This window comes from Kwoniella shandongensis, chromosome 3 (genome assembly GCF_008629635.2).
Source record: "Kwoniella shandongensis chromosome 3, complete sequence".
Taxonomy (NCBI): Eukaryota; Fungi; Basidiomycota; class Tremellomycetes; order Tremellales; family Cryptococcaceae; genus Kwoniella; species Kwoniella shandongensis.
The window spans coordinates 334,440-349,021 of record NC_089289.1 but is presented as its reverse complement, the minus strand read 5'-3'; the positions used below and the strand labels follow the sequence as shown (position 1 = coordinate 349,021).

At 50.4% G+C, this 14,582-nt stretch overlaps 4 protein-coding genes across 4 annotated transcripts; 3 read left to right on the top strand and 1 right to left on the bottom strand.

The window, feature by feature from the left end:
- Positions 1-178: 178 nt before the first annotated feature.
- Positions 179-3,426, top strand: CI109_101491 (uncharacterized protein; the record flags this gene model as incomplete). Its single annotated transcript, XM_065966984.1, has 11 exons — positions 179-329; positions 406-762; positions 828-974; positions 1,029-1,112; positions 1,173-1,316; positions 1,380-1,557; positions 1,612-1,796; positions 1,850-1,928; positions 1,972-2,032; positions 2,105-2,363; positions 2,426-3,426. 11 exons carry the CDS (start codon positions 179-181, stop codon positions 3,424-3,426), a joined length of 2,646 nt encoding a protein of 881 aa, XP_065823056.1.
- Positions 3,427-3,721: 295 nt separating this feature from the next.
- On the bottom strand, positions 3,722-5,488 carry CI109_101490 (uncharacterized protein; the record flags this gene model as incomplete). The annotated part of the gene is made up of 6 exons (XM_032003099.1): positions 3,722-3,820; positions 3,918-4,022; positions 4,085-4,175; positions 4,246-4,391; positions 4,464-4,569; positions 4,659-5,488. The coding sequence occupies 6 exons, from the start codon at positions 5,486-5,488 to the stop codon at positions 3,722-3,724; spliced, it is 1,377 nt and encodes a 458-aa protein (XP_031862421.1).
- Positions 5,489-5,875: 387 nt separating this feature from the next.
- On the top strand, positions 5,876-8,689 carry CI109_101489 (uncharacterized protein; the record flags this gene model as incomplete). Its single annotated transcript, XM_032003100.2, has 2 exons — positions 5,876-5,943; positions 6,076-8,689. 2 exons carry the CDS (start codon positions 5,876-5,878, stop codon positions 8,687-8,689), a joined length of 2,682 nt encoding a protein of 893 aa, XP_031862422.2.
- A 554-nt stretch (positions 8,690-9,243) lies between these two features.
- Positions 9,244-11,897, top strand: CI109_101488 (uncharacterized protein; the record flags this gene model as incomplete). The annotated part of the gene is made up of 18 exons (XM_032003101.1): positions 9,244-9,303; positions 9,413-9,434; positions 9,499-9,530; positions 9,599-9,608; positions 9,674-9,692; positions 9,752-9,788; positions 9,846-9,882; positions 9,983-10,208; positions 10,282-10,306; positions 10,358-10,383; positions 10,433-10,542; positions 10,604-10,674; positions 10,724-10,800; positions 10,858-10,972; positions 11,027-11,277; positions 11,342-11,600; positions 11,667-11,790; positions 11,857-11,897. 18 exons carry the CDS (start codon positions 9,244-9,246, stop codon positions 11,895-11,897), a joined length of 1,542 nt encoding a protein of 513 aa, XP_031862423.1.
- Between the last annotated feature and the right edge of the window lie 2,685 nt (positions 11,898-14,582).

Below are 14,582 nucleotides of genomic sequence, written 5' to 3'. Positions count from 1 at the left end.
AGGGGAGGGATACAAAGAAGGGCAGAGACGTGTGAACGTATTACACCGACCACATATATGAATCATGCCTTTCATTCAACTTGGCTTTCCTTGACTTGTCATCATACTCACTACACGACACGACACCTCACTTGCTCATCACTGATCGCTCCGGGACCATCTTAGAAGCACGCTCGACATGCTTCACTCGAGAGCTGCTCTGATCTTTGCCCTAGCGGCAACCAATGTCGCCCTCGCGGAGAACACGCCAGGTGCCGCAATCAAAGTCTCATCATCCAGTCAAGTGTGTTCGACATCAGGGTGTCTTCAAGGCAAATCATCCTCCCCTTGTAGGTAGTCAGACTCAGTCTGCCCATTGCAATCATGATCGCCCTGTACTGACCTCGCAATATGCATTGTTCCTAGTACTCGCCCACGACCCCTCTGCAAACAAATACCTCCTCCCCGGTACATATACCACCACTACTGGCCTCTCGCCTGTCTCGTCCCTGAACGCAACTATCACTCACTCACCTTCCGACCTCGACACAGTCGTTATCTCTCCACCCTCATTTCCCGTAGCTTTCACCTCCCCCTCGTACGCTGGTTCACCTTCAACATGGGAAGAAGGTGGTTGGGAAACCAAGAATTGGAGAAGTGTATTCCTTCCAGATGATTGGTACGCGATATTAGATGGAGGCAATGTGGTATGGGGAGCTGTACCGGAAAAGATGGGCTGGCCGGATAGTATTGCCAACTCGAATATTGTTCGTGCTGCATCTTGTGAGTCAGCTGCTTCTTACATGTACCTGTTGAACGACCCAGCTGATGTGCGATCCCCCTCTCAGCCACTTGCAATCCAACGTGCTCTTCACATGGGACTTGCACCTTCACCAATTCGTCAACGAGTAGTGCCACCTGCGCATGTGCAACTGGATGGACTGGTCCGTCTTGCGATTCATGCGCTCCCGGTTTCTGGGGCCCGTCATGCATTCGTGAGTGTCAACAATCTCACAGGCGCACACCTGGACTCACGATGCATTGCGTAGCTTGCGTATCGAACTGCACGATTTGTGACGATGGATTCCTGGGTACCGGTGCATGTTTAGGCACCTCAACTTCCTCCCAAACGAGTACGTGCTCCGCAGTGGTAGTCATCACCATTAACCAAGTTGACCAAACGACGACCTTAGCATGTGATTGTCAACACGGGACCTGCACTTCAGCATCAGGGTGTATCTGTTCAGCAGGCTGGACTACCAATTCGACCACATCCTCCTCGAAATGCAACGTTTGCGCAGAGGGGTTCTTCCAAGACTCCACAGGCAACTGCCTCGGTGAGCTATTGCAAGTTTTGTCCCTTGCGGTCCACAGCTGACAACGTACTGTTGGATGCACAGCTTGTCCACTCGGCTGCGAGAGCTGTGAACTGCAATCTGGGACAAACTCCACGGCAACATGTTTATCGTGCTCAGCGAACCTTTCGTTGTCGTCATCGAAACCTGCTACGTGTTCATCATCGACTGAATCATGTTCTGATGGGACATACTATGACTCAAGCTCATCATCGTGCAAAAGGTTGGTCCACCTGGCATCGTTCTCCGTGAGACCAACGCTGATCTGAGTGTACAGCTGTTCGCCCGCCTGTTCAACCTGTACTGGTCCCTCTACCTCCGATTGTCTTGCTTGCGCTTCTCCTCGGGTCAACCTCCAAGGCTCTTGTGTCGGATACGACGCTACCACAGGGGTGTGCGACTCTAGTCTGTCGCAACTACAGGGCGTCTTTGTGGTGAACAACGCCAAGAGCGAATGCGATGGTAAGTCGGCTAGGAATCTCACACAGATCATGTAAGCTGACGCTCTGATGTAGCTTGCCCTGTCGGCTGTCTGAACTGCCACATCCCAAGTTTCTCCAGCGTGGCGGATTACGATACTCTCACATGCTCAGCGTGTCAAGAGGGCTGGCTGATGGAGGATGGGAAGTGCGTCCAGAAGTGCGCTGATGGGTGGTTCTTGCCTACTGGCTCTGCCCATACTAACGGGACCTGTCAAAGTGCGTGTTCCGTCAGCTACTTACTTGTCGTTCAACTCGTCCAGTGGAAGCTGACATCCTCCATCTTCACAGAGTGCGATTCATCGTGCAGTACCTGCGTATCATCAGCCACGACCTGTACTTCATGTTCGGCTCCGTCCACCTTCGCCTCTATCGGCTCTTGCGTCTCCACATGTCCACCATCGACGATCGCTCAGAACGGAACATGTGTACTATGTCCATCCGATTGCACATCATGTACCTCACCAACAACCTGCTCCGCATGTCCCTCCTCTCGACCTATACTATCCAGTGACGGACGATGTACCGACTTCTGTCCTTCTTCTGATCAGTACATCGATCGATCCACCTCCAGTTGTAAACAGTGTGACAGCAGCTGTTCAAGTTGCATAGGGGACGATTCTAAATCATGTACAGCGTGTCCGGACGGATTCACACTGAAAGAAGGGACATGTTATGCCTTATCATGTAATCAAGGTGGTTTCGCCTCCGGTCTAGGAATTTGTCTATCGGACTTGGTCCAATCTTCATTCAACAAATCGTATCTGGGGTTCATCGCGTTTCTGGCGTTGATTATTCCTGGAGGAGTAGGTATCTGGTGGTATATAAGGAGAGAGAGGAGGCAGACTAGGGAAGATACTAAACAGTTTGGAGAGAGATTGGATTCGAAAGCTGTGAAAGATCGATTGGATGTCCTTCGTCTCGAAAGTGTCTTGGGACTGAATAGGCTTCGTTGTGGTAGCGGTCGTAACGGTGGAGTAGATGAAGAAGGGAAATATGATGAAGGACGACGTATGAGGTTTAGAAATCTCTTACTTCCCTCAAAACGAAATCGACAAGCCAATAACGACGTCGAGCTATCCTCGAAATCTCACCACGATCGACAGAGAGCAGGATGGAGTGTACCTCCTCCGCCTTATGTGCCATCCTTGACTTCGCCACCACACAGCTCAGAGAGCGATACGAAGACCCAACACGCCGAATGGTCGAGTGGTCTGACTGCACCTCGTGGACTTCGAGATTCGCTAGATTCGATACCTACTCCCGTCCTCGCTGGATTCAGCGCTTCTCAACCCTCCACCGCAGCGCAAGAAGCAGAGAGACAACGACCCTCTTCTACATACATGCTAGGCAATACCATCGTCCATTCCTTGTCCACTGGACCCTCCTCCTCGTTGGAGCCAGCTGTGCAACCTACACCGACGTTCGGAGGACTCTTACCGCCACCTAGACCAGGTATGGTCCGACAGAGCAGTATGCCATCAAAGGAGAGGGAAGTGAGTAGGCTGACGACTGGGGCGGAAGATGGGATGGGAGTGGAAAGACGATTAAGGGATCTTTGGCCCGCACTCAATGATGGGAGTGGGAGAAGGGAGGAGGAAGGGTATATATGATTTGTTTAGTGTATAAAATATCATAATATAGGACGGATTCGGGGCGTTATTACTGTATAGTATGCACAAGTATCAACCTGGCGAGAAGACGACAAACATGGAAAATACAGGTCGAGTGTCGAGACTAGACTGCTCCTTTACAGCAGACGTACGGTCATGAGTTACTGTGTCAGAGATCACCTACAGCATGCGAATACAATTATACATCCAAAGTCTCATGTACCCAAAATTGCTCCTAAAGTTACCGGACAGCACGACCCGAGACAACTGCTTGATATTGCCACCTCCGCTATGATTAGAGCTGTTCTGGCGCTCTCGTCTCCAACTTCGTCTCAGCTGATTCGGTCCATAACATCATATCCTCCGTTGGCAGCTTTTCCAAGATCTTGATAGTCTACAGAATGGCGTCGAATCAGCTTTTTCTCCCATAGAGATAGAGGATGACGCTTATACCAAAGCGGGACAGGGCAGTGGGTATCGCCACTACTCACCTTGTCAAGCTCTACCACGCCGTCTGATACGCTCGATTCGAGGTTTTTCAACGTCGCTTGCTTGGAAAGTATAGACGCGTATCTATCCGTACAATCTTTATGTAACTGTGTCGCAGACCGTTCATCAGCATATTTGGTCATTCGTCGACAATGTAAGGTCTACACACCTCCAGATACTCCTCTCGTAACTTTTGGTATGCTTCGTCATAGATTGGTAAGACCGTAGCAGCCACCAAAGCATGTGGTGAAACGTTTGGTCTGCGACACGCACGATAAACAAAGTTAGTGACATGGGACTATGGTCGATATGAACGAAACGTTCACTCACCTCCACGCATCAGGTCGACTTGAACTTGCACCAGCTTCACGAGGTGGGTTGGATTTGGCATACTCCCTCGCTTCTTTGTCTACTTCGTCGATCGCTTGAAGAGCTGGACCAACATTATAATGCGACAGAAGGGGTTGTGCATTATCCTATCAGTCCGCGATGATAAGCCCGTTAGCCAATTGTCACCCTTCGACCATATGCTAGGAGAGATAACGCACTAAGATATTCTGTCTCATGGACAGACTCGCCTGGAGCCAAGCGTTCTCCATCGCCGTTGGCATCTGTTTTGAGATGGTTGGGAAGCAGCCATTGAAGTGGTCGACTCTGTAGAATAGTAATGTAACCATGTCAGCAAATGGTGTACACCATGTGTTCACTACACAGATGCCCTCCGCAGGAGAGCAAACACTCACGTCCATCTCTGCGCACCCGCTTTGACAGCTCTATCCAGTGTCTCCATCGTCAATTGATATCTCCTTCCATACTCCATTGGCTCATCGAGCGGTATCGGTGCTGGTGGATCAGGCAGAGGGTTGGTCTGTCGACGAGAACGGGAACGAGGTGTTTTCGGTGCAGCGGGAGGTGCAGCAGGTGTTGTAGGTGGAACTTGCGAGACAGCAGGGGTTCTAGAGGAAGTAGCAATAGATGTAGCGGGAGGAGGCGTGACCTCGCGAGGTCGTGTGAAAGATACTTCAGGTTGGGGTCCGGGTTCCGCCATCTCTACTTCTGGTGGATTTTGACCTGAAGATAAAGCCGCTTCGACCGATTGTTCTTCCGGTTCATCGACATCCATCGCTACATCCTCTTGATGTTGAATGGAGGGGTCAGTGATGTCGAATACAGCCGCAGGCGCAGGGCGTATAGGTCTATCATCGATGATCAGACTTTTGTGTTGCGGTCCACCAAACGATTCTCGTCCTTCTCCTTGTGCTGAAGGAGACGGACCAGTTACGACGGGCTCGGGCTCTGAAAGAGGTTCAGCGATAGTCTTTGAGATCAGTGCGGTTGCTGTGATTGGGGTTGATGAGGACGCTGGTAATGGTGTGGGTTGAGTTGGAGGAAGAGGCGAGGTGGATGCTCCTCGTCCTCCCGGGGGTGTTCGAAGCACACCAGGATTTCTGGGTGCGAACGCTTTCGCCGGTGAGCCTATTGACGTTGTCGTCTGATCTGCTGTTTCAGCCGCATGGTTGGTGGAAGGACCAGGTTGATTGGCTCGCTGCGGAGGTGTACGTTGGAGACCCATGTTGTCGTTGTGTTATGCTTACTTGATTGAGAGTACAATATGTTGTTATTGATATGTGTTCTGTGATTTTGTGATTGTTGTTGACAACTCAAGACGCGGGGAGTGACCATAGCGGAAAGTCAACCGTGGGAAGATCTACCAGTTACGTAAGTCAATTCGGTTAATGCGCGGTGGAGACAAAGGTTGGAAAGTGTGAATGATGGGAGAGAGGCGGCGTCATAATAGATGTACATACATACAAGTTCCCTTCATCACCTCGTTACCTCTATCAACGAACAAAGATTGGAATAGTAACGACGAGGTAACGATTCATAGCAAGGCAAGTACAGACCATCATCACGAAACGTAAGTCCATCAGCGTGCATGACCATGCTATATAGCGGCCAAATGTCACGCGACGCGACTAGGCCGTTCTGGACTTTTACCTCGTTGAAGGAGACTGACCTTTGCATGTCGTTAGCAGCTCTCCCTCGCTCATTCAACAAATACTGATACTACTCTCACACGGCATCTACATCCGATACGGCTCTCCGAGATGTATGTAGCAAGCCTGTCTCTCCCCGCTCAAGCTGATACGTTGATTACAGGTCCGAATCCAACTCCCCTTCCCTCACTCCACCGCAGGGAAACTCCCGTTCATCATCCCCTTCCCAAGGACCTCAACATCGTGTCGTCTCGGGATCTCTCAAAGATCGAATCGCCAAGTTCAACAATCCATCCGCGCCTCCTCCTGTTCCCAAACAACATTTCGCTGCATCATCCAACATACGTGGTGGGCTGATAGGGAACAGGATCCCAAGTCTGGACCCTAAGACTGCGGGGTATGTTGGTTCGAGACCAGCTGGTGATAGAAAGATCAGTGAGAACAGAGGCTTGATCGGAAATAGGATACCTAGTGTTGGTGGGACAGGCGGAAATACTAATCCTGTTACTGGTCAATTTACTGGTTCTTCTGCCACTTCCGGCGGACCGGGCACGCCCACTGGAACGACATCTACATCCAACAAACCTACACAAGCGACAGCACCTCGTCCTGCTAGTCCGGCGGGGTCTGTCGACTCAAGCGTAGCGTCCGTGACCGTTGACAGCTCGACTTCACCCATCACCTCACGCTCGTCTTCCCCTCCCACTTCACCCGGCACAGGTGCGACCAACAACTTGCTGTCTGCAACGCTGCCTTCCGTCGATGACGGTGGTCCCGGAGCAGCTACACCTTCTTCGACTCGAGCCGACGCTGGTGATGCGGTTTCTGAACTGTCCTTGTCCGTGCCATCAACGCCCACGGCGGGAAGTACCCCAGATCTTCCGGCACCCGAATACGATCTCGTGGCGCCGAATCTGAAACTTGCAACGGGTGTTGCTCCCAATCCCATGGTTCGTGGCTTGTCCGCTCAATCAGCGGCAAGGTCGTTCGCTCCTAGTATCTCCTCTTCGCTTGCTACACAATCAGCTGGCAGTGAGGAGGAGAACCAGATGAGGCTTGATGTCAGTGGAGTGTCTACGCCGACTGGCACACCCCGAGCGGCTCATCGAGAGCTCGGCGAGGGAAGCGTGGTGGGGGAAGGTAGTGTGGTCGGCGAGGACAGTGTCATGGGAGACAATGATATTGAAGAGCTGGGAAACAAGCTGGATGGTTTGAATGTAAATGAACCGCCCGCTTTGGACCAGGAAACAACACCTCAACCACCCGAAGATGCGAACCCTCCCAGCACAGAAAAGGCCGCGCCCGCTCAACTTCCAGACGAGTCGGAAAGTTCTACTGCCGTGTCATCAAAGAGCGATGATCCCAACGAAGCTGCAGATTTAGACGATCTCAAAGCTGGCAAGCTCGAGAAGGATGAAACGACTCCGCCTAGTAAGACAGCGGAAACGACTTCCTCAGACTTTCCCGACGAGATCACTGAAGACCCGAACCAAGCTTCAGATCTCGCAGATCTCAAAGAAGGCAATTTGGAGACGAAACCGACCTCTACAACTGACCCTACCGCCAGCGGGTCCGCAGCAGCTGACATGGCCACTTCTGCTATGACCCACAACTTGGCGGAGTACAAGATCTCGCCCGAGGAAAAGAAAGAACAAGGTGGAGAAGCGGGACAAAGAATGGAAGAGGCAGATTCGCCAGACGAGGTTGTTTATCCTAACGAAGGAGGAGCATTCGACTTTGGAGAGACTTTGGAAGTCTCCGAATTACCAGAGGACGAAAAGACCATCGACAATGCGAAGAAACTTACGGAGGAGAAGAGAGAAGAGGAGAGTGATTCCGAGGAACAAAAGATGGCGGATGAGCAAGTGAAGCCGGAGGAGAAGCAGGAGAAGCAGGATAAGGAGGATAAGGAGGATGATAGCGCTACTGATGAGGCCCAACAGTCAAGCCTTGACAACAAACTGCCTCGCGAAGACGGTGACGACACCGATCCTAGCCCAGACGCAAAGCCTAACGAAATTCCCTCATCGTCAGAGTCTTCTGCTCCGGCTAGCTCTAGCCAAGACGAAACAGACGTCGTTGATACCAAAGTCGACGCACCCGTCGTCACTGCTGTCGGTGCGGAGGCAGACAAATCCGAAACGACCGGGACCGACTCTACACCTGTCCAGCTCGAAGTTGAACCAGCACCTATCGCTCAACCCGCCGACGAAAGTGAAGGGGAGTCTGTCCCCTCCGATATCATCGATCTTGACAAAACTCCTGCAGCTGAGATCGAACCGCCCACATTCCCCACTCCTCCATCAGCCGACCCAGATGTGGAAGATCCAATTCCCGAGCCACCTGCATCTGAGGCGACGAGTTTGGCTACGCCTGAGGAAGATCAACAGGAGGATGCGACACCTATCGATGGATCGATGCTCAAGCACTTCCCCGACGTTCCTGACGAGGATAAACCACGAGTGGAGGTCCACGTCTCTTCACCAATGTCAACCCCGCAGAAAGGTCTCCGCCGTCAATCTTCGTCTGCAGCGGGTCCTACAACCCCGCTCGCTACACTCCCAGGACACAGCAAGTCACTCTCGAACCCTACGAACGAGACGCAGACCGATAGCGAAGTGACTGAAACGACGGACGATCCGGATGCGACTCCTCAAGCAACGAACAGGCTCTCGAAACGTGCGTCGACAAGGAGGAGCCCAAAATCACCCTTGTTGGACGACGAAGATCCAGGAGATTTCGAGCCGGGAGAAGGGTGGGCGGTGGTCACCAAGTGAGTTGACTCCTGGTGCGTTTGTCCAGATTCTTGGAAGGCGGTGCTGCGAGATATTCTGGGAGCAAATAACAGATACCATGTTGCAGTACTGACTGATATTTCTTTCACCCTTGCAGAGGTCGTGACTCTTGACGGGATCAATCGCCCACAAACTACTTCTACATATCCCTTGTCCCAATTTTTGTATATATGTGGATTGTGGGTACGATATATGGTTAGGCCAATGCAGGCAGGTTGGGGGAATGACCAAACTTTATACTGGATTGGATATATGCTTGTGTAACAATGCCATGAGTACAGTACGAGTAGAGATGACGATGCAAAGCGTTATGACAGTGATGTTCAAAAGAGAAATCGGTGATTGGACGGCAGGACGAGGCATTGCAGTCGGCCCGAGTATAACCGGTTTTGACGTTCGCTAGGCAGAAGTGGTCAGTCACTCGCTCGACACCTTCCATCTCTGCGTTTTCAACTTGGCACATCAAGTCAGACAATTGAGAGAATCATTGTACGCGAACGGAACGGTAAAAGAGACATAGATAGAGACAATCCACAATGACAGCTCAAAGACAAGTCGATGGGAAAGAAGTTGCCGAGCACAACAGTTGTGAAAAGGTGGGTTAACACTTCTCCCCCCAACACGTACTCGTGTAGTGCTACGGATGGATGCGAGCACCTAAATGAGGTTGTACTGATATTGCGCTTTTGCGATTCCCTTTTGTAGGGAGTATGGATCGTTGTTCATGGTCAGTCTACTCATATTCAATCGCGCTGAGAGAAAGTCAAGCTGAAAGGTGATCATTGATACAGGTCACGTATACGATGTGACTGATTTCCTCGATGTGAGTCGTGACTTGTTGTACACTATGATTGCACAGAGGAAAACGACTGACATGATCAACTCCATTAGGAACACCCTGGTGAGAGACTGCAGTATTTCGAAGGGATTACATTATCTGAGAGCTGACCTACATGTTGGACATAGGAGGAGCAGAGATCATCTTGTGAGCTTCGGAATGGGTAGACATGGGTCTAGGTGCCGTGTAGCTGACCTCGATGATAGGAGATACGCTGGTATGGACGCTACTGAGGAGTATGAGGTGTGTCATGTCCGACCCAGCTGAAACGGACAACGATCTGATGAATTCGTGTCACAGCCTATACATCCTCCAGACGCTATCATTGACAACCTCGGTCCGTTGAACTCTGCCTCTGTCCCATCTAACCTATCCTCCTCTACTGTTTCCCCAAAATCTACGACCTGGAATGCTGACAATCTATTCCCGACTTGCAGACCCATCGAAACACATCGGTGCTCTGATCCCCTCCACCCTTCCCAAACCTGCCAACTCCTCCCCTACACCTGCTCCCAACTCCGTCGCCGTCGTACAGAAGACGACATCCGCGACGGGTGAAGAAGAGTATGTCAAGCCTCCATTGGAGGAGATTCTCAGTTTGCACGATTTCGAAGCTGTTGCCAGGAGGACAATGAGTAGGAGAGGATGGAATTATTATAGCTCGTATGTTGTTTTCATGGGTTTTGGTGAATCTCTAATCGGGCAGAGCTGATGGGTTAATTGGTGGGATGTGCAGAGGTGCCGATGATGAGATTACGATGGTGAGTCAGCTGTACACAGCAGAGGTAATAGCGTTGATTTGACGTGAGTAGAGAGAAAACCATAATGCCTATCATCGGTAAGTACAATACCCCTACTATCCAGCTTTGTCTGACCTCTCATCGCAGAGTATGGTTCCGACCTCGCATTCTGCGTAATGTCGGCACAGTCGACTATTCGACTTCTATTTTGGGCTTCAAATCTTCAATGCCAGTGTATATCACAGCTACAGCGCTAGGTTAGCTTGATGTTATTCCTACAACGGAGAATAAGCTGACACCTGGGTTGATGTGCTGCAGGAAAACTAGGCCATCCTGAAGGAGAAGTAACACTCACAAGAGCAGCTGCTAAGCACAACATCATTCAAATGGTGAGTTAGCCCGAATACCTCCTTCAAGTAGTATGCTGACGTGGTGCAGATCCCTACCCTCGCTTCATGTTCTTTCGACGAAATGGTTGACGCGGCTGTTCCAGGCCAAGTCCAGTTCATGCAGTTGTAAGTTCACTCTCTTTTACAGAATCTCGCGACAGTAGCTAAGGTTTCGCTCGATAGGTATGTGAACTCGGACAGGTCGAGAACGCAGAAGATCATCAAGCACGCTGCCGAGCGAGGTGTCAAGGCTCTCTTCATCACGGTCGATGCTCCTCAACTTGGTCGTCGTGAGAAGGTGAGTTAACCGCTGTCTGACTGGGAAATTTCGCTGACATGTAGGTGTTTCAAGGATATGAGGACCAAATTCGAAGGTGCCGCTTCTGCTCAACAATCACAAGGCGGAGACAACTTCAAGCGAGATCAGGGTGCCGCACGAGCGATCTCCTCGTTCATCGACCCAAGTTTGAACTGGTCAGATCTCAAGGAGTTGATGGACGCAGCGCAAGGGATGAAGATTATCTTGAAGGGCGTGCAATGCTGGGAAGATGCTGTCATGGCAGCCGAGGCGGGGGTGGATGGAGTGGTGTTGAGTAACCATGGGTGAGGAGTTCTTCGTCTGTCAACCGAACTATGCTTACAACTGGATGTGGATTCGCTACGACAGAGGTCGTCAACTCGATTTCGCACCGTCACCAATCGCCATCCTACCATCCGTAGTTTCTGCCTTGACTGCAAGAGGATTTATGAACAACCCTCTTCGACCTCGATTCGAAATCTTTGTCGATGGTGGTGTCCGTCGCGCTACCGACGTGCTCAAGGCTGTTGCTCTGGGGGCTACGGCTGTAGGTATCGGAAGACCTATGATCTATTCTATGTCAACATACGGGGAAGAAGGTGTTTCCAAGGCACTGCAAATCTTAAAGGTGTGTGATGGCTGTGTCTCATTTCCCAGCAGTGATGTGACAATTGACGTTTATGTGGTTTTGCAGGACGAATTTGAGATGAACATGCGATTATTGGGTGCTCCGACAATGGCGGATGTCGTACCGAGCATGGTAGACATTTCAGGTCTCAACGCTCCCAGTGGTTCTGACACGATGTACGAGGCGAACTGTGAGTGGCGAACACAAAACAGACCACTACTGTGAATTGTAGCTGAACAATTATTCTAATGTTCAGATGAGCGGATGCTCCCCGTCGGGGTCAAGGCTAAGTTGTAGGCGTAGCTGTGAACTCTGGAGTCACTCTGTGGGAAAGGAAAATAAGTCGGGCCGATTACCGATGTGGCTGAAAACGAGGGGAATGATCTTCCGAGTGTATATTCGTGTAAATGTGTGTGAATGTAGCCAGCATCTGAATGTACATACACGTGCAGTAGTGTCATCTATAGGGGTACATGTCAAGTGTGTCTCAATAACAAGCTAGTCGTTCGATCACTTTGTTAGGGAACAAGTAAGCATTGATTTTGGGGGGATGTTGTTTGACCTAGAATGTGAACGATATAATCAGATTGAATCAGACCAGCGATCAGCCTCCGAGACGAAGAAAACACAACGACAACGTCGCAAGTATGTCTGGATCAGTATCCGTACCAATATCCCATTTTCTGGAATGGGAAACTGGTGTACTTCTGGGAAACATTTACATACTACTTGTCGTCAGCAGTACCAGTACTCGGTGGGTTCTTATCCGTTACCAAGCGGGAGTCAGCACATGTACCAGTTTCTTGTTAGGTGGAGGTGGTGGAAGGAGTGGGTGCCACATGCCACCCCAGCTTGATGGATCGTTCGCACTCTATCGGTCCGACGGACCTTGGTATGCGATGCAGTATAGGAACAGGTCTCGGAGAGAGAGTAGGGTGGCAGTGCGATCGAGAGTTAGGCGCCACAAGACAGAGCACTCGAGTAACACAGTGACACACAGACATTCCAGTTGAGTCTAATCTGATCGCTGCGCAGTGAGTCTAGCTCGATCACAAAACAGTTCCTTGGTACCTCACTACTTCTATCTACTGATTGTGGGTATCTGAGACGAGTTAGCCTCCGAGCATGAGTGATCGAGCACATTTACGTTTGTTGGAGACTCAGGCCCTGGTTTTTTTCCCTCTCTTCAGAGTTTATTAGACTACGATCGTAGATCTAGGTTCGACACTATGCTACACAGTATGCGGAACAAGCACGGAACAGCGGAAGGAGGCGGTACAGGACTAGCGGTAACGAGCAAAATATGTAACGACATTGTGGAAAGGACGACTTGTGCCTGGGGCGGGAGAGAGAAGTTCCCTATCACATCCCACATCACGATGAGTTACGGATTACGGCTCGCTTCGACCCGATAGTGAATGAGAATAAATGAGTCGGAACGGTGGAGGGTTTGGGTCGGAACCGCCATTTTAGTTGAACTCGGACGCCGAGCGGCCCCCGAAGTGCACTAAGACGACAGTCTAGGTGGGTACCGGTAGAGAGTGGAGCATGGCCGGAGGGGTGGGGAACGGGGATTGAGGAGACATGCATTGCATCATATGTACGAGTACTGTACGAGACTACCGATAAGATGTTTGCGTCGGTCAACATACAGTTTTATGAGCGGTATTCAACGGTATGCGGTACGCACTGTAACGGTATGTCGGGACAAACGGGTCACTCTTATCTCTAGTGGAAAAAGAAGACATGTGGTACCCCGGACGTCGTACTTGCTTCTCCTCCACCGCCGGCAGAATAGAAAATCCAACAGAAATCTCTGCTTCCGATGGTCTACCCCTGTTATCATTTTATGGCCGATGACCGAGATAAAAAGAAGCTTGGCACTCTGGACACCACAGAAAGAAATGTCCTTTCAGACTACGACTATAGGCCTTCAATGTCACCCCTCCACCTCACCTCCACATCGGTCTTATCGTAGATGGATCTGTCTCGGATCTTGTATATGAGAAGGTAGCACATGTAGCAAGTGTAACCAGGTACGTCAAAATACAGCGCCACCAGAACCCATCTATTGTTCCTTCCTCTCATCCCAAGACGAGAAGCCTGGTAGTAGTACGACAGAGATAAACATGTGTAGCGAGGGCGACAATCACCCCTTCCAAGATGATCGTACGTAAACCCTGTAATGTTTGGTGTACCGCCTCTACGTTTTACCACAGCGAGGTAAAGCGGGTGTACCTGTCCGCTAATTAGTGAGTAACTCGTACTACGGAGCGAATCTCGCCGATAGCGCCTAAATATGAATAAGCAGTCACTTCACAACTCCCCTATCGAGCGGGGGAACCTGGAGAGGTACGACCATTATACTTTGTGAGCAGCGGAGATGGGGCGCAGATTGAGGGTAGGTCTGTCGATTTTTTTTGTGACAAATATGAATTCTTATTAAGTTGCCGAGATCTGTGAGCCAATACGTATACGTGAGGATGTGTCAATTACAGTGATAGAAGGGTTCTGGACTCTACTTATTGTGTGATGCAGCAGCAACGCAAACTTACATACCTGTCAATGAACGTGTCTCGGAAGTAAAAACGTCTCTGATGTCGCGTACCCAAATTTAAGTATGTTGGAGCTGTCGTACACCATCGGGTCCGAAGTCCCCCCTTGATCCTAGTAACAAACAACGCGGTGATCTTCGGTGTTTCCGTTTCGACTCATTCACTCACCGACGAGTACAAGGAGGAAGGAGTACCCACTTCACAAAAGGAAGATCTTGCGATTTAGGTGCTAGCAGTAGTAGTACCGTAGTCCAGTACCTGATATCTATTGTCCCTCGGAGCCTATTTCGATAGGTGATTGGATTTTCACATACTTGTACATACTAACTCGTACCACGAGAGAGATAAAGACGCTTTGTAAGCAATGGTCAGAGTTAATCAGCACTGCCCTATGCATGTATCCTCCTCCATTCGCCGAGATTTATAT